This window comes from Pterocles gutturalis, unplaced genomic scaffold (assembly GCF_000699245.1).
Source record: "Pterocles gutturalis isolate BGI_N339 unplaced genomic scaffold, ASM69924v1 scaffold15221, whole genome shotgun sequence".
NCBI lineage: Eukaryota > Metazoa > Chordata > Aves > Pterocliformes > Pteroclidae > Pterocles > Pterocles gutturalis.
In genome coordinates this window covers 31,714-52,118 of record NW_010100631.1, presented here as the reverse complement: position 1 = coordinate 52,118, position 20,405 = coordinate 31,714, and the positions used below count along the sequence as shown (strand labels likewise).

Below are 20,405 nucleotides of genomic sequence, written 5' to 3'. Positions count from 1 at the left end.
AAAGCCCTTGGGACTGTGGGTACCTGGCATCTACAAAGAAAACAGTCCTTCAAATAATCTTTTCTTGTCTTTGGTGAGATTTGAAGGTCATATTTTCTGGATTTGTTAATGTCAGAATACGTGAGTATTCACTGAGATATAATTGCTGCTTGAATAACTCCACTCTAGCTAGCACAAAGTTTAAATGTGTGTGATAAGACTGATTCTCTGTGGGCTCAGGGGAGTAAAGGATGTTTAGTCCCAGATTTCTCTGCCTGCAGGAGAAGCAGCAGCTTTAGCAGCCTGTGCCTGTAAGAACAGGTGTTGCTTCTCAGTTTCTCCTTTTGAAGATTCAGTTTTTTTATTTGAGCATTATTAACTTTGCCGTGAAACTGTGGTTTACCCAGGAATGGGGGCTTCCATATTTTTATCTGCTGTTTCAAAGCTTCTTTGCGCATAATGCTTCCAAAATTTAACAGGCATTACACTAAACCCTATTTTGTATGTTTAAAACTGTAGCAACTTTACATTTACTCAGGTCAAAAAAAAAAAGACAGTATTTTGTAATTTTATTTATTTTATTTAACTTAAACTGCTTAGTAAAGAACACATAAAATCTATCTGCAATTTTAGAAGGTGTTTAAGTGGCTAGGACTATGTTATAAGACAGTGAAAAACATTTTTTGACATGTGAAATTTGAGTTCCAAAACAATGTTCCTAATTCCATGGCATGAGAAACCCAAGAGCTTTTTAGTGAAGATGTTCCCTCATCGTTTTGTGGGCAACGGTCCATAACTCTCAACAGGGGTAACACATAATCTGAATTAGACTTCTGGATCATCTCTCTTTCTCCCTTTCTGGTCCAATGAATATTTAATTGTTTATACACAATGGAAAAGCAAGGGAATTTGGGAGATATTTTTCTTGCATAACATCTGGTACTACTATTGTCTTTTTTCATGTTATTTTTCATATTTGTTCGTATTTTGACCAGAGTTATTTCATCTTTGGTAAGAGATGAGAATTCCTGTGGAAAGTTCAGTTTTGACAAAATTTTCTGGCCCAAATAATTCCATAGCATAAGACGCATTTTGCAATATTGCAATATTGAATATGATGCATGTTCTCTGCATTATAATGCAGTAACAACATATTTAGCATAACAGCACAAACATCTGAAGAGTGAGTGTAACGAAGACAGAGCCAGGCTACTTCAGTGCTCAGTGACAGGACCAGAGGCAATGGCCATAAACTAAAACACAGGAGGTTCCCTCTGAACATAAGGAAACACTTTTTTTACTGTAAGGGTGACTGAATACAGGTTGCCTAGAGAGGTTGTAGAGACTCCGTCCTTGGAGATAGGCAAGACCAGATGACTTCCAGAGGTCCCTTCTAACCTCAGCCATTCTGTGATTCAGTGAAATATTCCATTTGCTTCGGTTACTATGTTTGGAACTAATTCCTATATAGTAGGTAGAGCAAGTTAATACTAAATACATGAAGATATTAAGCCTAGACATAATCAGGTTTTTGGTTTGTTGTGCAATGAAAAAATGAAAAGTGCAATGAAATTATTTCTTGTTCCCCACTCTCTAGTTTGTGCTTACATGTACTCTAAATAAGGGAGTAGCAAGATGTCTTAAATGGTAGGACAGACATCAGTAGGAAAGATTAACATTTGGCTTACTTAAACTCAGTCAGATGTTCCCCTGGAGCGTATGTTCTGCCTGTTACTTCGCTTGTGGATTGTTGGGAATTAGGTGTGAGAGTCAAAGTTGTTCTTTTCAAACGTACAACGATATTTTTGTGCATAATGTGATAGAAGTTTTCTAAGCACAGTGTGAAAATTGTAATCATATTGAAAACATGTAAAAAAGCCATCCTACAGGGGCATTTAAGTTGACTAGATTTTCTTCTTGAGTTCACCAAAACCCCTATAAATATGAGGCATAGCAAAAGAGAGAATGATATTTGTGCATTTCTACCCTTTAGTCTTGAATAATGTTATGTTATACGAACACTTAGAACATTGCATGTACTTTTGTGTTCATTTACTCGGGTTTCATAATGAAATACTGATGAACATGTAATGTTCCATGCACATCTAAAAAGGATGCTTACTGGGGAAAAAATCAAAATGCAAACCAAACTAATCTGGGCATCTGGGGCTGAAGTGTGAGAGGATCATGAAGAAAAGGAAAGGGCAGTAATGTGAGGAGGATTGTTGAAGCCTTTGAACCTCATATACCCCAAAGCTGGGGCTAAGTGTTTTGAGATAACAGAAATTGTTTAGTATTGGCAGTATGCAATGATCTGTCAGAGAGGGAAAGCTGTGTATAAAATAAGCTTCATGATCCTCAGATTGGAGGTAAATACTAGAAGAGGTTATAACAGGGAAAACCAGTCCAAGACAGACTGGCCAGTTCTGCTGATCAGCTGAATAATTGACTATTGGATCTTCTTTCAACTTCCTAAGATCCAGCATTAGGGTCACACAGTTGCCACACTGTGCTGGCAACTGACACTAGCAATTGGCTGGTGGAGAATATTAATCATGTTAAGATACATTTACTTTCAGAATAGGCAAATATACGCAGTCTTTTAATAACAAATTATTTCTGAATAGTACACTTTTTAATGGAAAATTTTCTCATATTTCAAAAGTAAATAAATAATTTTGCATTGGTCTCAGTGATAAATAGAAAGCTGAATTTCAGTCTGGGTTCAAGAGAAATTCTCTTGTTTTCAGTTATGGTGGAAAATCTAAAAATATTTCTAACTACAAAATAGGGAAGAAATACAAAAGCTGTAGAATTTTTAAAATCCAAAATAGTTCAATATGTGCTGTGATAAACACCCTAAAAGCTGGATAATTTTTATATATAGCTATAGTTTGTGTAATCATATGGGCTTGTAGCTGTTGCATTTATTTTGCTTTTGCTTATCATTCTCTTTATTCTCAGTTGTCTTATCTGAAATAAATTATTCACATGTAGACTGTCTCTTACTCAGTGTTTGTGCATTGCATAACCTGATTGACCCCATTCTTCCTTCAAACCTTGGGATGCAAAAAAATAAAAATTAAAAAAAAAATCCTGCCTTCTGTTTTCTATACAGACAAGTTGTGCAGTCTCTGTCGTTAGAGATTTTTCAAGACTTGACTGAATAAAGCCTTGAGAAACCTGATCAGTCCCCAGAGCTGACCAAGCTTTGAGCAGGACGTTGGACTACAGACCTCCTGAGATCCTTTCCAACCCAAAGTATCCTGTGATTGCCTGGCCAGTATGAGGTGTCTTATATTAGTATAGTACACCTGTAGGAATTGTATTGCTGTACAGTAGAGGAGCTCTTGAAAATAATCAGAAACTTGATTTGAAAAGAGTAAATCTGTTTTTAAAGAATGGTTTATTGTACCATGCTAAAGTTAGGATGTTACTCAGGAAGTTAATGCATACTGGTAAGGGAATATAAGTCTCTGAATAGGTTATAAGGTAGGCACAGATCAAACTCACCTTTCTTTACTGGTATGAATAGTCTCCTATGGGGTCTTGAGCTCTGAAACTTGTTGTTTCTCAAGCCTGAGGGGAAATCCCAACCAATAAATTTGTTAAATACTTATGTATTTATTTTTCTATATTTTATTTAGTCTTACACTTTTTTTTTTTTTTTTTGCTTTCTTTCTGTGAAAGGTCAGTGTGAACCAATTACTCTGGAACTCTGTATGAACTTGCCTTACAACTATACTTATTACCCAAACTACCTTGGCCACAGGACACAGAAGGAAGCCTCTATCAGCTGGGAGTCTTCTCTCTTCCCAGCCTTGGTTCAGACCAACTGCTACAAGTACCTTATGTTTTTTGCCTGTACAATCTTAGTACCAAAATGTGACCCCCATACAAATCAACGGATCCCACCTTGCAGGTACTATACTATACTTCATTTCATTCCTGACTGACATTGTCTTTCTGTCATATTAGTCTTTCCCAATTTTCTGTTTCCATTGAATATGCCAGAAATTTTGCTTTGGAATTCCATAGCAAAAGGTAGAGAACTGTATTTTATAAGATCATTAAATGCAGTTCATTACACGTTTGTGATTAGTATCTGAAGTATTCAAAACAAGGAGAGGAATAGTAGTTCAATAAGTTTCAAAATGTATATATTGAATGTAATAGAATAGACTATTTCAGCTGGAAGGGATGTACAGCAATCATCTAGTCTAACTGCCTGACCAATTCAGAGATGACCAAGTTAAAGCATGTTATTAAGGGCATTGTCCAAATGCCTCTTAAACACTGTCAGGCTTGGGGCATTGACCATCTCTCTAGGAAGCCTGTTCCAGTGTTTGACCATCCTCTGTGTAAGGTAGTGATTCCTAATGTCCAATATAAACCTCCCCTGGTGCAGCTGTGAGCCATTCGCATGTGTCCTGCCACTGGATACCAGGGAGAAGAGGTCAGCACCTCCCTCCCCACTCCCCCTCAGTAAGCTGTAGAGAGCCATGAGCTCACCCCTTAGACTCCTTTTCTCCAAACTGAACAAGCCCAAAGTCCTTAGCTGCTCCTCATAGGACATTTATTCAAGCCCTTTCACTGGCTTTGTTGTCCACCTCTGGAAACATTCAAGGACCTTCACATTCTTCTTAAATTGTGAGGCCCAGAACTGCACACAGTTCCCAAGGTGAGGTCACACCAGCACTGAATACAGTGGGATAGTCACCTCTTTTGACAGGCTGGTTATACTTAACCCCCAGATGCAGTTTGCCCTCTTGGCTGCCACGGCACGCTGCTGACTCATACTGAGCCTGCTGTAGACCAGCACCCCCAAATCCCTTTCTGCAGGGCTGCTCTCCAGCTACTCCTCTCCCAGTTTATACTTGTCTCCAGCGTTATTTGGTCCTAGGTGCAAGATCCAGCATTTGCAGTTGTTAAATTTCATCCCATTAATCATAGCCCAATGCTGCAATCTATCTAGATCCCTTTGCAAGGTGTCTTGTCCCTCAAGAGAGACAATGGAACCTCCGGATATCTGTGTATTTAAGTAGTCTCCAGCTACACTTTGGTGTTGTTTCAAAATTGTGACAGATATATGTAAGGAATAATCCCGGCCGAATCTCATGCCCCTTATGTGTTGGCATCAGTTTGGGCATCCCATTACTGTATTTAAATTGGGAGGTTAAAAAGATATTTTGGTTAACTGCTAGATATGCTTAATGTTCTTTAAAAAGTGATAGATTGAATTGCATAGCAGAAAGTGACATAGCTCTAAGCTACATCTATTTTTTTTTCTTTGTATTTCTTTCTCCTCCCAAGAAGGGGGAGGTTTCGTTGCTTTGTGATGTGTACTCTTGTCAACTTGTTAGATTGATTCATAGACAGTACCACAGATGAGATTTGACTGAGAAGTAAATAAACAAGTCTGTTACCAAGGTATTCTGATACCGCAACTGTGAGTCTTGGTATGGGAATGTGGGAAGGATTTAAAAAAAAAAAAAAAAAGTACCAATTGCTCTTCCAATTTTCCTAGCAGTATTGCAATAGGCTTCCATATGTGCTGTGGTGGGCACTGCTTTGAAGATTATCTGGTTTTTAGTTCTTTCACTACAGACTGACAGCTAGATGGCTTGCAATAGCTTTTGGAAAAGGTCAGCTTTGACCAAAGATTTGACCATGCAGAGAACACAGGACAGAAATGGCTTTAATATCTCAGCTAACAAAATAAAATTTTTAAAATGTATTCATCATATTATTGTTGTTGAGTCTGGGCTTTTGTCACTGGTAAACAAAAATTCTGGCATTCAGAAAGCTGAGGTTATAAGGTGTTGTGAGTCAATCTTTTTGAAATTGAGGAGGATCTAAAAGGGGAGAGTTTGTAGCTGTAGCATCGTTAGCCGATGTCAATCCGTTCATCGATTCCTTTCAGCCAGTCAACTCAATGGTGAGTCATTTGGTGCGGAAAAACATTGACTCTTCTTCTTGCAATCCCCCAAAACAAAATGAAATTTGAGAAGATTAATAATGTATTGTTTTCTCAAAAGAGCATAAAATAATGAATCCTGGATGGGTCTGTTTGCTTGGTTTTGGTCACTGCATTTCTTGAAGCTTATTGCTGGAAGAAAAATGGTCCATTGGTCAAAAGATCAAAGGAAAATGAGTGGAATAAAATGCCTTCCATGAAAGGAGTGTCTGTTCCTAGAAGAAAGATCTGGAAAAATTAATCAAATTAAATAAAAGGCAAGTTAAAAGTGACATGAAGGAAACGGGAAAAAAAATGGAAATGAGTGGGATCCTACTGTTGAATATTCTTCAACCAGTAAGAACAAAGGAGAATTTTCTTTGAAACAGTAGGAGAAAGTCCAAATGATTATAGGTTTAGAAAATATGATCTAAAAGGTACAAGTAAATGAGTTGATGAGTCTAGAAACAAGAGAGGACTTGGGGAAACATCATAGCCTTCAAATAGGTAAAAGTGAGTTTCTGTGAGAAAATTAATACATTTTTCACTATGTTCACTGAGGTTAAACCAGGAAGCAATGGATTTAATTATGTCAGGAGAGCTATAGGTCAGTTTTTTAGGGAAAATATTTAGTAGATACCTGTGTGTGACAATGCGTGATAAAGAAGTGTATGAAATCTTGCAAATTGAAGAGTTTTTAAGAACAGCTTAGACAAATACCTGTTAAGCTTGATGCACGTTTCTGTTTGGAGGAAGAGATGAAAGGATGCTGAGGCTCCTAATCCCATACTGCCTAGTTAATATTCCACAAAAAATTAAAAAAAACAGAGGCAGTTGAAACAAGCAGGTATTCCAAATACCACAGGTAAAAGACAAGTCTATTGTATTGAACAACACATCAGCTATGATTCCAGGCAAAAGTAGTTGCTAAATATTTAAAATAATGCTTAAAATAATATGAGATTTTTATATTACACATTTTCTTTTTGTACTGTTGAAGCCTTTGACATTGGTTATTTTGAGAGACAGGATGGACTGAACTAATTTTGTGTGGTGAGTCCTGTCATTCTATGGTAAAAAAAAAATGCAGCAGGAGGACTATATTAATGCCTTTTCACAGGTGGGATACAAGCTGCTGTTGCTGTAACTGACAATGCCCTCAAGTGTGGGGTGATCTGTGCTTTGACTTTCCCCAAACTTTTCATTTTATTGAATTCTCCGGGGAGTTCTTTACTCTTTTGTTTACAGGTTTAAGTATTCTGTCCTGAAACCACATGGTTTCTGAGGTAGCACCATCAGAAGAGGTAGCATTTCACTGGTACAAAATGTATTTGGCTTTTTTTCCTGAAGGAGGGCAGTTAGTGCTTCTTCAAAAGGGTTCTCTGCTGTCGCTTACAGAGGAGAGGATATTTGTAAGTAGTTCTATCTGGCTATTATGTTATACCTCAGGTAATAGTCTGCATACAGTAACTTAATGTTTCAAGAGTAGCAACATAAATTGCTCATGTAAATAAATCTGATTAACTGATTTTTTTCCTTGATCTTTGCCTTTAACTTTGGCTAGGATTATTAACTTCCAATAACTGGGAATTTCTAAGACTTTCACTCAGTTACTTTGTGAAATGCCACTTTGTCTCCTCAGGACATTATGTGTACAGTCTAAGGAACGCTGTGAGTCTGTGCTTGGGATTGTAGGTCTGCAGTGGCCGGAAGATACTGACTGCACTCAGTTTCCAGATGAGAATGCAGACAACCAAACTTGTCTAACACCAGATGAAGATGTAGAAGGTAACTCCTATAAATACATACAACAGGAAATTAATTATTTAATTAGGTTCCCAAATTAATTGGTGGTTTTTTTCATACCTCCTCTTTAAATTGTAATGTTTAAACAGTGGAAATTATTCCAAACTGGGTTTCATTAGTGTATGTATCCAAATTGCCTGATAAGAGGAAGTTCTCATCAGAAATCTGTTCGAAGGAAGGATCAATTACCTTCAATCTGTGAAAGTCGGTATCTGAGATTTGTTGCTAACATCACACCTACTGCTTGCTTGTGTTTATATTTGACTTCTTTTACCTATCTAGATGATTAGCCCAGAAAGCCAACCGTGTCCTGGGCTGCATCAAAAGAAGCATTAGCAGAAGGTCAAAGGAGGTGATTCTCCCCCTCTGCTCTGCTCTTGTGAGACCCCACCTGGAGTACTGTGTTCAGATGTGGGGCCCCCAACACAAAAAAGACCTGGACCTGTTGGAATGAGTCCAACGAGGGCCACGAAAATAGTCAGAGGACTGGAGCCCTCCCATATGAGGACAGGCTGAGAGAGTTGGGGTTGTCCAGCCTGGAGAAAAGAAGGCTCCAAGGAGATCTTATAGCAGCCTTCCAGTACCTGAAGGGGGCCTACAGGAGAGATGGGGAGGCACTCCTTATCACAGAGTGTAGTGAGAGGACAAGGGGTAATGGTTATAAGCTGAAATAGGGTAGATTTAGATTAGATATTAGGAAGAAACTTTTCACTGTGAGGGTGGTTACACACTGGCACAGGTTGCCCGGGGAAATTGTGGATGCCCCATCCCTGGAGGTGTTCAAGGCCAGGCTGGATGAGGCTTTGAGCAACCTGGTCTAGTGGGAGGTGTACCTGCCCATGGGTTTGGAGCTGGATGATCTTTAAGTTCCCTGCCAAGCCAAACCATTCTATGATTCTATATAATAACGTTTTTCTAACCAGGAGGCAGACTCCTGTCAAACTTTAAAAAGCTGAGCTCCATGACAGCTCTGAGAAAAATATTGTAATGTTAATGTCTTTGCCAGTTATTGTTTGCTCTTGGTTTTTGTTTGGGGAAAGTTTTGTAGAGAGTTTGCCAAACCAGCTTCAGTAGCAGCTGACAAATTTCAGTTTTTGAGCTCAGCCATAATACTAATCATTGTGTGAACATGGAACAAAATTATGAAATTGCTTTAAATGCTTCTAGATATTCTTTGTATGTATGCAGGGAGAAGCAGTGCAGCTTTTCCTTCTGCAGTGGTCATTGGATGTGAGATTTGTGAGGATTCTGACATGCCTTTTCCTTTTCTTGCTAAAACACCAGTAAAGTAGCTGGGAAATAGTGAGATGATGTGTGCTACAGTGCCAGCAATATGCTGATCACGTTCAGCTCTCACTTTTCTACTCAGCTACACAGTGATGACGATCTTTCCACAGCCTTGATCTTGCTCAGAGAAAGCAACGGGCGAAAGCTAGTTAGTCTATAGTTCTTTTTTAGTGAAGATATATTGCTGCGAATATAGTGAAGGAATAATGAAAAACCAGTGGAGCATATCCAGCAGTTAGTATTGTTTCTTCAATCAAAGTCCATGTGCACATGTATCACTGTGAGGATTTTATAGACGTGTAATACAGTAGTAATGAAATCCTCTGTTGTGGGACTCTTACGAGACAAGGATATAATTTCCCTCTACAGAGTGGGCTGATGAGAGGAATTATGCTTTATTACACAGCAGAGTGTAGAAAAGGAAAAGCACAACAAAGTGAATTAAAGAAAAATAATGTGATTTAATTTTCTCAGGTATCAAATGACTTTTATCCTTCCTCCCTGTGTTATTATATCATTTGGCTTTGAAATGTAGCATAAAATGGTTATATTTTAAATATACTACTGCATATGAGACTAGTATGTTCAATTTCTAGAGATAAATTCTCTTCACTTATGAAAACTATAATTTTTTTTAAAAAATCTCATTTTAATTAGAGGGACTCTGCCTAGTAAGCTGATTCACTGCTTAATTGATCATCTTAACACTGAAATAGATATGTCTGGAAAATCAGTGAAAAAGAAGGGGGCTTTAGTATTCTTTTAGAAACAGTGTAAATAATTAAGGGGTCTTATCAGAGTTGTTTTGGGTTCACTTACTGCTAGAATTTTATGTTGATTCAATGCCAGATTTCTACTGACTTACCACTGTTAGTCAGAAAGTCTTCCCTGGGAAGTTTAAAATCTTATATAAATACCGCTGAAAAAATACATGTAACAAAAGAAATTATTCTTCTGAGAGCATTTAAATTGTTTATGATTACAAAATATAGGTGATTTTCCAGCTTAAGCTATAATTGACAGTTATTACAATGTGCTGAATTGCTTAGCTTCTCATCAGTCAGTGCTGAATCCAAGAATACTGCTGACCAAGACAGTATGCACTGTAAACTTATTTTCATAATGAGTTATTCTTAATGTTGGCAGTATACTTCACATACCTTTTATCAATAGAATGTGATTTTCTAAGGCTCCCAAGTTAATTGATGATATTTTTGGTGTGTCTGTTTATTGAATTCTAAAATTTACCCAAGAAACTACATGGTATTAAATATGAGAGATTTTGCAGGAAGGAAAAAAAAAAAAGGCAACATATGATGGATGTTGTACATGAAAGTCAGTGACATGTACAGTGTGAAAAAATGGGTGGGTTTTTCAAAACTGTATAAATAAAACTTTTTTAAAATGATACTCTGTAAGATGAGGCAGAAACAATGTAAGGTTTAATTAGTGGACATTTTTAGGTGGTTTTATTAATTCAAATAGCCACACAATTGCCAAAATGTATTTTTTTTTTTATCCTGGGGACCTCTTATACTCATTTCCACATATCAGATGATCTATTTCTGCTTCACACAACACCACAACAATGAGAAAAGCAGCTAGAAAATCTGTGCCCACAATCTAAACATTGTATGGTAGTTATTTGGCAAAACTTTGAAATTTGACCAAGGGTAGCATGTGAGGGAGAGCTCTGGAAAATATTGGTCCACCCCATTCACAGTACAATTGTTAAGAGTCTTGCCTGCTACGTAGTTCCAGTTTAGTATTGCACAAGCTTTCTATTTCTGTCATTTACTCTTCAGAAACGCTCACAGTGATGATTAAGCTTGCAGCTTACAGGGTCTTGTTTCTCCCTGTTCCTTGTCATTGACAGAATGCTCACCCAGTCACTTCAAGTGCCATTCTGGGAGGTGTGTCCTGGCATCCAGAAGATGTGACGGTCAAGCTGACTGTGAAGATGACAGTGATGAGGAAAGCTGTGGTAAATAAATTTGATGAGTTGTGTCTTTTGAATGGATGTTTTGCCAATTGATGGGGTTAGCACAAAGGACACAGGCACCAAATTAAAAAGTAAGCTTATTTTTACTTATGTTTAAAGTGATAAAATTATGAGAAAATAATACAGTGAAAATAAATTAAAGCAAGATGAGGTAAAGCAGCAAAATAATAAGCAAACCACTATAGCAAGCAGAAAGTAAGGTAATGCACCTAATCAGTACTACATAGAGTTATCAATAGAGATTAAGAAAGTTACATCACCAATTGCCCTAATAATACATTACCATCATCCAGATCTGCAGTTGCTGGAGATCCCGTTTGCAGCGAGGATTTGGAGAACCCTTCCCAGCAATTGGGAAATTTCTATACAGTGTGTCCACTGTATAGGTGAGGCTTCGAAATTTCCCTGCAAATGGTCCCTGCTTTTATGCAGTTAAATAAAAAACTTTCTATCTTAAACTGTGAAAAAAAACATCTGGTGTAGTTTTCTTCTTGTTAACTTCTGTCTCGAGCCTGGCTGGGGCAGGAGAGAGAGGATAACAAGAACAAAAGAATCTAATAATCTTGATTATGTATCTCTCAACAAAGCTTATCATGACTTGCCACATTCCTTTGCCATCTGTGGTGACAGGGCACATCCATGCTTAATTTTAACTACTCTTAGGCAATTAGTGTCTTTCTGCTGGCTAACCTTACAGAGCAAGCATTACAACAAAACTTTTGTAAATTGACGTATATTCATAAGGTAATACATTGCATAGGTGATCAATATTATACATATTACATATATTCTAAGGTAATACATTGCATATGTCGTCAATATTATACATTCTGGATATATCGTTAGGTTGTGAGGTTCATCTAGAGGTCAACTTTAGTTCAGGGCCTCACTGCTCAGGCCCTAGTATTTCAATGGAGAGTAGCTGAAGCATTAGAAAGTGAGTTTTGTTTTTCCTTCAGTTGTTTTAAGCATAGCATAACAGTTTAGAGGATAAGCCCTTTTTTCTGTAAGAAAAATATATTTGAATTTTTTTTCCTCTAAGACTAGCGGCAGTAAAAATACTTAAGCACTCATCCTTCTTGATTAATGCCAACACAATTTATGATATTTGATCATTTAGATTCTGCTGACCAAGTTCCAGTATGTTTGAGTATTCCTTTAGTAATCAAGATAAAAAATGCTGCAGATTTAATTCTTTTGATACTGCTGGAGGTTCTACTGACCTAAAACGTGACTTACTGGCAGTTTAAATCTTGAATTCATATAGTTTTAAATTTACACATGGTAATATTCTCATTATGATGTATTGACAAAAGATCTGTGTTGTTGAAGTGAATTCTGTACTGCCAGGGTCAAGAATTGCATGTTTTTTCAAATTGGTCAACATCAAGCTGTAGGTACAAGGATAAAGTGGTAACCACAAAGTTTATTCTTCAGTACATTTCTGAGTTTACTCACTGTAGAGATGCTCTTGAGTTTTAACTTAAGGGGGCGTATTGAGCTTGAGAATAACCAACAAATCTCTTGGTCACTATTTATCCTTGCACATGCTGGCAGGAAAATTTAGAGATGGAGAATGGAGTTTATACTATTTCTTTATGTGATTAAGGTGTAGCCTCCATGGAGTTCTCCATGCTGGCCTGATATCCTTAGGGGCAAAGAGAATACTTATAAATCACTAAGTATTTAGAGAAGAGATATGAATATGAGTAAAGGATTGGAAAACATCCCAGCAGAGTAGGGCTAAGGCGCACAACCTGGTTTTTTGTTTGGTTGATTGGCTGGTCATGGTTTTTTTGGGGTTTTTTTTGTTTGTTTGTTTGTTTTTTGTTTTTATTTTTTTTAACAGAGAGCAGGTTAAGATGGAAGCACAGTTTATGTGGACAACAAAACTGTGTCAATAAAAGACTTTCTACTCAGCTGCACAAAAATAAAGTAAGATCCAACACCTTAAAGCTGAAGCTAGGGTAAAAAGCAAACTCGACAGCTCTGTAAAATGCTTCTTTTTTAAGAGCTGGTTGTTTTAATGACTGAAGTAACCAAGGGGTTATTTATCATTAAGGCACGATGTATTCATATTCCACGTGTGCAGGATAAACTCAAAACTTGATGATCTTTCCATGTGTAAATGGGTAGCTCACATTTTATTAGATTTATCCTTTGAAATTGGTTTTATACCATTAAATAACAGCCAGCATTTAAATTAAAAGCCTTGTATTTGAAGTGCCTTAAATGACAGGCATGGAACAACTTCACAGTGCAGGGAGGAGGAAGCATTAAAAGACTAGCTACAGCTTTTGGATGCTCAAGCTACTCTGGCCAAAAATGTAAGGTAGAACAGACCAAAGGAACTATGGTATATTCTGCTCACTCAGAGTAGATCTGTACGTCTTCTCCTGTTTATTAGGAATCCCTGTCATACTTTCATGTGACCTTTGTGAGAGGAAATATCACTCATTCAATTGCAATGAAATCCTAAGACTTTAGTGTCATTTAGAGTAGGATTTGGGGGAAATTTGACCCTGATTTCTGAATGTGAGACTCCTGAGTGCATTTCAGTAAAGTGTGAGGAAGGTAATTTCTGAAAATTATTATTATGATGGATGTCGAGAGAGTTTGTAGTATTAAATATGCTTTATTGTAATTGACCATATTATTTTACTAGCTGCTGAACAATGCCCCTGGCAGAGAGCAGAAGAGGGTCCTAGAAGAGTACTAAAGAAATTGAAGACGTAACGTTCAAAACCAGTATTATCCTTCACTATCTTCGGCAGTCTGCATTCTGACTGTAGTATTTTAGTTGAGAGAAAATTGTGGTGGTCTTAATGTTAATGACTTAATAATAGTTGCATGGGGAATATATGTGTGAATAACACATGGTAACTTCCTCCGTATTTTGAAGAAGAATGAAGATAAGATCACATGTGAATCCCTATCTCTTGCTGAAACATATGTTTGAGATGTGGGTAATGTAAATATGGACAAATTTTCCTAGCTCCATTTTTGCTTCTTTTTCATTGTCTTTAAATTAAAAACGTGTATCACAAATGTTTAGAGAAGAAATACAAATACACCAAATGGTAGATGGCTTCTACCAACAGAACAGTATATTTGAACACTGAATTCAGTAAGTAGTGAATTTGTCCTAGGGAATTGTCTCTGTATTTGTTTATGTTGTACTAAAAGATAAATTTTGGAGAGTGATGGAACACTTCACAGTGTAACACTATAACGTGTGATGGAGGGGAAAAGCAAACATATTTAATTAACTGTAAACACTCTGCTAAAAATTGCAAGGTTCATAAATTATGTTTTTTTAACCTTTTTTATTTTCATACCAAGTTCCTAAGATGACTGACATTCTTTGTTCTTTATCAGAGTAAAGGTTTGTTTGGTTCAATTAATTCTTCATTAATAGTTATCATAAATGTTGTGAAGAGTGGAAAAGGGTGATACCCAGGAAAGTTGTTTGATCACGTGGAATTAGTTTCACAGGTTCAATGCTATTTATTTCTCTGTACTGTGACATTTATTTACACGGTTTTTTAGTCTAAACAAAATCAATCACTCCACACATCCAGTTAGAGTTAAAATGTGAGTAGATTTTTCCAGTAATCATATGAGCTAGTACTGATTCTCTGGTTGATGTTTGTAACATACTTCTGAAATAACACTTATTGGAAACTACGTGTCTGTTTAGCTGCTGATAGGCTGCTGTAGTTCCAGGTCCAGGCAATGGCAAGTGCTGCATCAAATGCAGTTTGTGAGCTTATACCTCAGCTGTTTGTGTGTGGGGACATCAGGGCTATCACCTGCATTTAAGCTTGGATGAAAATTAAAAATAGTATTGCCATCTGTAGAACAGGCCAAAAAAGGCAATAAAACCATCTGTTTTAGTCAGGAGAACAAATTGTTCTTCTGGCTCCCTATAAAACCAAAATGTCAGGTGTGCAGGACATTAGTATGTCAAAGTATTTAAACTGGTATCACAGTGAAGTGCTTTATTAGTTGACAGAAATAAACAGTGAAATAAAACAAGAGAAAACACTTTTCTAAAGTATACGTTGGGCCATTCGTAATGTCCTCTAGCTGAGTAACAGGAATTTTACTGTCAAGGCACTTTGACACAGTTTTATAAGTATCCCTCTTTAAATCGGAGAGGCTGGTTAGCAGGACTTTGAAGAGACAATAACGCAGTGTGTTCGTAATAATGAACCCTCCTGAAGATTCATACAGCCATTGGGTCTTGCTAATCTTTTCAAACTGGTTTGGTCTGAGATTATGGAACGAGGAAAACTGTTTGTGGTCAATACTTAGAGCACCTCTCTGCCTTTCATTGTGTTCTGCATTAGATTCTGTATCAACACTGCCAGAAAAAACTACATTTTTCTACACTGTTTCATGGAGATTCCGTGCTGTCATAGGATTTACTTTTGAAAGACCGAAGGTCTGTGTGGTATGCTTTAAAGGAAACTCTACAGACTTCAGGAGCAGAAAAGTTTATATATTGCTAGTAAATGTATTTCAAGAGTAGTGGCTTACGGGTTTTGAGCTAATGCTTAAACCATTACTTATAGATATGTGTAGCATAATATAGATTAATATTTTAAAAGCACTGAAGTATTATGAAGTGTTATATATTTTATACCCATTTATAAACTGTGCAGTGTGACAATCTTATCTCCATTTCTTTGTTAGTAACTATTCTCAGTACCTTTTAAAATTTACATTGCAAGTGAAAATATTTTGGCTGTTTCAGCATTATTAAGGAAGAAGAAAACAGTTAATTTGACATTGCATGCAGGTGTTTCAAAACTATGCTTCTCTGCCTCCAGGTTGTAGAGAAAGGGGTCTTTGGGAGTGTCCTTTGAAGAAGCTGTGCATCAAACACACTATGATCTGTGATGGTTTCCCAGACTGCCCTGACATGATGGATGAAAAGAACTGCTGTAAGGGTTTATGCACATTTTTGGGATCTTGGGATGCAAAATAAATTAAAGTAAAATGGTTTTCTACAGGTATTAGGCTTAGTCATTCCCTCAGTTGGTTTTTGAGTTTTGCTGTGGCACCAATTTCTCTCTTTCCTCATCTAGTGTCCTCTGTTGTTTGCATCCTTGAATCCTTGCTGTCTTATTGGCCACTACAGTCCTCTTTCTTTTTTTCCTCCTCCTTCTTGTGTCTTCGTGCTTCTTTTTTTTTTTATTCCTTGTAGCTTCTTGACTCCTTTTCCCAGCTTTTCTCAACTTCATTCCATATAGGTATAGCAGCTCACTGTTCTTTTTTTTTCTTGATTTCCACTTGATTTTCCTTCTGATCTGTTCTTCAGTAAATTTCATGTTTCCCTACTTTACTTGATTTCTCTTCTGCTTGACATTTCTTATGTTCTCTCTCCCCACTTGGCTACACAGGCTTCTTCTACAATCCCAACTGTGATAAGTATCAAGAGATACAAAACTTGGGATGCTACACTGACAGTATGGGCATACTGTCCATGCACACAGTGTAAGTCGGCTCAAAGTGCTGACATAGTGCAGTAGGCCCCCTGGTCCCCTGCAGAAGCTGCCCTGTGTTCTGTTTCCAGTACGCAGCTGACTAGTGGAATGGGAAGAGATGGAAGACCTGGAAATGGCAACTGCTTCTCAGGTTCCCCCCTTGCATGCAAAGCTGGGGGGAGTGGGTAGCTTCACTTTCATGCATATATTAGTGGTATTCTGAATTCTCTTTGTTTGAGAAAACCTGGTTTGTGGGCATCTCCCCAAGACAAGAAACTGGAAAAGACACACTGGGTGGCACTCAGCCTGCACAAGAAAGAAGAAATACTTGGTAAACTTGTTTGAAAGCTGAAACTTTAGTTCTCTGGGCAGTCTCAGTATTTCAGCATTTTTGCTGGGATTGTAGGGTATAATTTTACTATTAGAAAAATGTTGATTCTGAGTCTCAGGAGTTCTGTTGGCAGGAACAGGATGGTAGACACATTTTATGTGCTACGTGTAGCATATGAATATATTTGCCAAAATGATTGGCAGTCTACATATATCACTAGATGTAACTTTCTTTTTGGGAAGAGGCGGCTCCCAGAACATTTCTTAATCTGCTTTTCATTGTGAAGACTTCCAAGTAGTCTGTGTGCTGTAATCTAAAAAACAGGAAGGTGGTATTAAAGTGATTTGCTCATGATCGTACATTAAGATCATGGCAGAGAAAAGATTCTCGAGGGCTTAGGTTAAGCTAGTCTGTAACTGTCAGACTGTATTTCCTCTCTGCTTTTGTGTTGGGGCTTGAATATTCCAAGATGGCAGCAGTTTCCCCAGCTGAGGGCTTCCAGCTTTTGAAATTTGCTCTCTCTGGGAGGCAGAGTTAGAGACCTTTTTCTAATTTTGTGTGCTTTATTCCAGAGCCAGAAAGATCACTTATATCGGAGTAAGCAGCACTGCCTGCTCTGTCTGTATGGTTTTCACTGTGGAGTACATTTTTTGCACTAATGTTGCAAATAAATGCTTGGTTTGGCAGTATAGATGCTATGCAACAGCCAGACATGGGTACAACTAAATGCAGCTTACTTCTGTGCAGTCTGTCCCTCTCCACCCTTGCCCAGCTCTCAAAATTCCCTAATGATGGGGTTTATAGAAGCTGGAGAGAAGTGTGTTAGTGAAGAGGGTACTATAATGCTACACACTTGCGTTTTGGGGGAAAGCTAAAAGTCACTTGTGAATGGAAGGTCTTGTGATTCCTGCACTGGACAAATACTCAGGAAATCCCTATCTAATGCTGCCAGCTGGCAAACACCTGTGAACTGAAGCATGTCTATCTGTGCATCAGTTCCCCATCTCTAAAGCAGAGGTAAAAATAATTCCATTATTTTAAATAGCAAAGGAGGGCCCAAAAGTGAATATCAAATTGCTGTGGATGAAGGGAAATACATATGCATTACAGTAAAATATTATTTCAAAGAACATGAAGAAATAAACAGATTTGGAGCAGTCTCCTAAAAAACATGGAACACAATATTTTAACTTAAAGCTTGTGAAAGACTTAGATTTTACATGACAAGACCACAAATGATACTAAGTAATCACAGATCTTGCCATTTCAAGACACCCTTCCTTCCCTTTGAATTGTGATGCCCTCTGCAACTTTGTGGCAGCAACCACCTTCTGCCTCAGTGATGCCCATCCAAAGTTTTGGTGCAAATTGTCTCACTTTCTTGCGCCATAAATCTGATCTGTGCCTACCTTCACTCTCCTTCTCATTCTTTTTCCGTCTGAGTGTGAACTGTGCATTGATCATTTCTTTCTCAGAGTGAAACATGTTCTTGTCCTTGCAGCCTTTTGTACAGAGAGTGAACTTGAATGTGCCAACCATGAATGTGTGCCACGTGAGCTCTGGTGTGATGGGCAAGCAGACTGCAGTGACAGCTCAGATGAATGGGACTGTGGTAAGTTTCTGCTGTGGTGCACTCTGCCTGGAAGTGATGTTTGTATGATGGTAGTAATCACTGGTGATTTGATTTAGAATACAGTTGCAGTGATGGAGACATGATCCCTTTATTACCGAAGGGAGACGGGGCTGAGGTTGGGAAAGTGTGCAAGAAGCTGGGCAAAAGAGAAAGAAAAGGCTCAGTCTGAAGTGTCACAGTGCAAAGATATAAGAAAAGTGACATGACAGAGAGCTTTTAAAATGTGAAGATGGTGTGTAAAATCTGGAAAGTGTTGTGAGAGTAGGAAGACATTCTGGTGTGAATTCATTTGGGCAAAACTTCTAAGCCGTCTTTCTGTACTTGTGGAAATCAGTGTGAAATTCCCACTGACTGCAATGGTGCAAGTTCAGAGCTTATGAGAATAAGATAGTCCCACTAGGTCCCTTTTGTACTGGCTAAAGAAATGCAGAATGATGTAACCTGCTATTGCTCTCTGTATTCAGATTAGACCTCATGCTTTTATGTGTTGTTAGAGTAGAACTTTCCATTAGAGTAGAACTTTCCAAGTATTACTCTTTAAATAAAAATGAAGGTGGATTTCAAAAAAATTGCACTGAAAAGAAGCTGGTTGGAAAGTGGTAGTACATCCTCTGTATTTCTGTACATGATAGTAGTTTATATGACTAAGTTTTGAGATGCTTTGTGTGTAATTTGAAATACAGAAAAAAGGTGTACTGTGGCTTACAGAAGCAAATATTTTGTATTCATAGTGAAGTAGAAGGTATAAATATTTAAAAACATTTATCATTGTATTTAATAAAAACCTATGCAACACAGAAGAACTATTCTAGAAATGTATATTTGAAAAGCAGTAATCTAGGATTAATATATACTTTTCTCATGGGGAGAGAAGCAAAAGCACCTTCAGCATATAAGAAAAATGCGTAATGATTGGCTATGTTAAGATTAGTACTATCAAAGCAGAAGTCAGAGGAACAGTTTAGCTAAAACCAGTATGTATTTGGGGAAGAAATATACCCAAACCCAATGTCTTTTAAGGGATCCTAGAAAGGCAGGGATGTAAATTTCTATTTTGGGCCATTTTGAGAAGCTTTTTGTGTGTGATAAAAGCAGTTCACACCCTTTTATATATGGATTAAGAGAGAAGCAAATGTGTTTTCTTTCTCCAATTACACCCACATATTGTTATGACGGGAACAGTGCATATTACCAACATGGTATCACTCTTATGTCAAGCAGCATTCATCCCACAAATTACTTTAGTGATTTCAGTTGGACTATTTGTGGGGTAAAACACCATTTAACAAGACTGAGGCTATCAGAAACCCATGTGAACCTGTGCTGGTGAGTCAGGAGTATTCTGGTTTATTCTAATTCTCAAGATGCCTTTGTTGTTTAATGTCTCATGCTGTTCAATGTTAGCAAGGTTCTGATAGCCATGGTTGCCTTGGTTTTAAATTACAGAACTAATGAGCATATAAAATCTGCAAAAATGCCAGCATCTTGGAAACCTCTTTTGAATGTAATTGTATGTTTTCAGTATACCATTTATAAAACTATCCGTGTGAAATAATAGTAAAGTTGTTCTTCTTTTTCTTTGCAGTTACCTTGTCTAAAAGCTTGAATACCTTGATGTTCCTGACCATTCACAGGTCAGCTGCTAATAACCATGTTTGTGCTGATGAGTGGCATGAAAATTTAAGCCAACTGGCCTGCAATCAGATGGGTTTAGGGTAAGGTCAGTAGTTTGTAGCATTGATGAATTTCTTAGGACAACTGGAGTGCTGGAGTTAGATGTGAATGATCATTGATCACTGCAATGTTAGACCTAGTGTGGAAATGGTTCACAGAGAAAAGAGGTAATCAAATTTTGTGAACTATGACAAAAGCTCACTAAAATCTAGGTGCTTTCAGCACTTTATAAAGATTACATGATT

General features: G+C 37.5%; 1 protein-coding gene across 1 annotated transcript in view; it reads left to right on the top strand.

The window, feature by feature from the left end:
- CORIN (corin, serine peptidase) overlaps positions 1–20,405 on the top strand; it is a gene marked incomplete at its 5' end in the record, with an annotated part of 51,171 nt that overhangs the window by 9,259 nt on the left and 21,507 nt on the right. The window contains 6 exons of the mRNA XM_010080637.1: positions 3,670–3,901; positions 7,578–7,723; positions 10,905–11,012; positions 15,866–15,979; positions 18,355–18,465; positions 20,072–20,201. Coding sequence (XP_010078939.1) covers positions 3,670–3,901; positions 7,578–7,723; positions 10,905–11,012; positions 15,866–15,979; positions 18,355–18,465; positions 20,072–20,201 — 841 coding nt within the window. The remainder of the gene's footprint in view (positions 1–3,669; positions 3,902–7,577; positions 7,724–10,904; positions 11,013–15,865; positions 15,980–18,354; positions 18,466–20,071; positions 20,202–20,405) is intronic.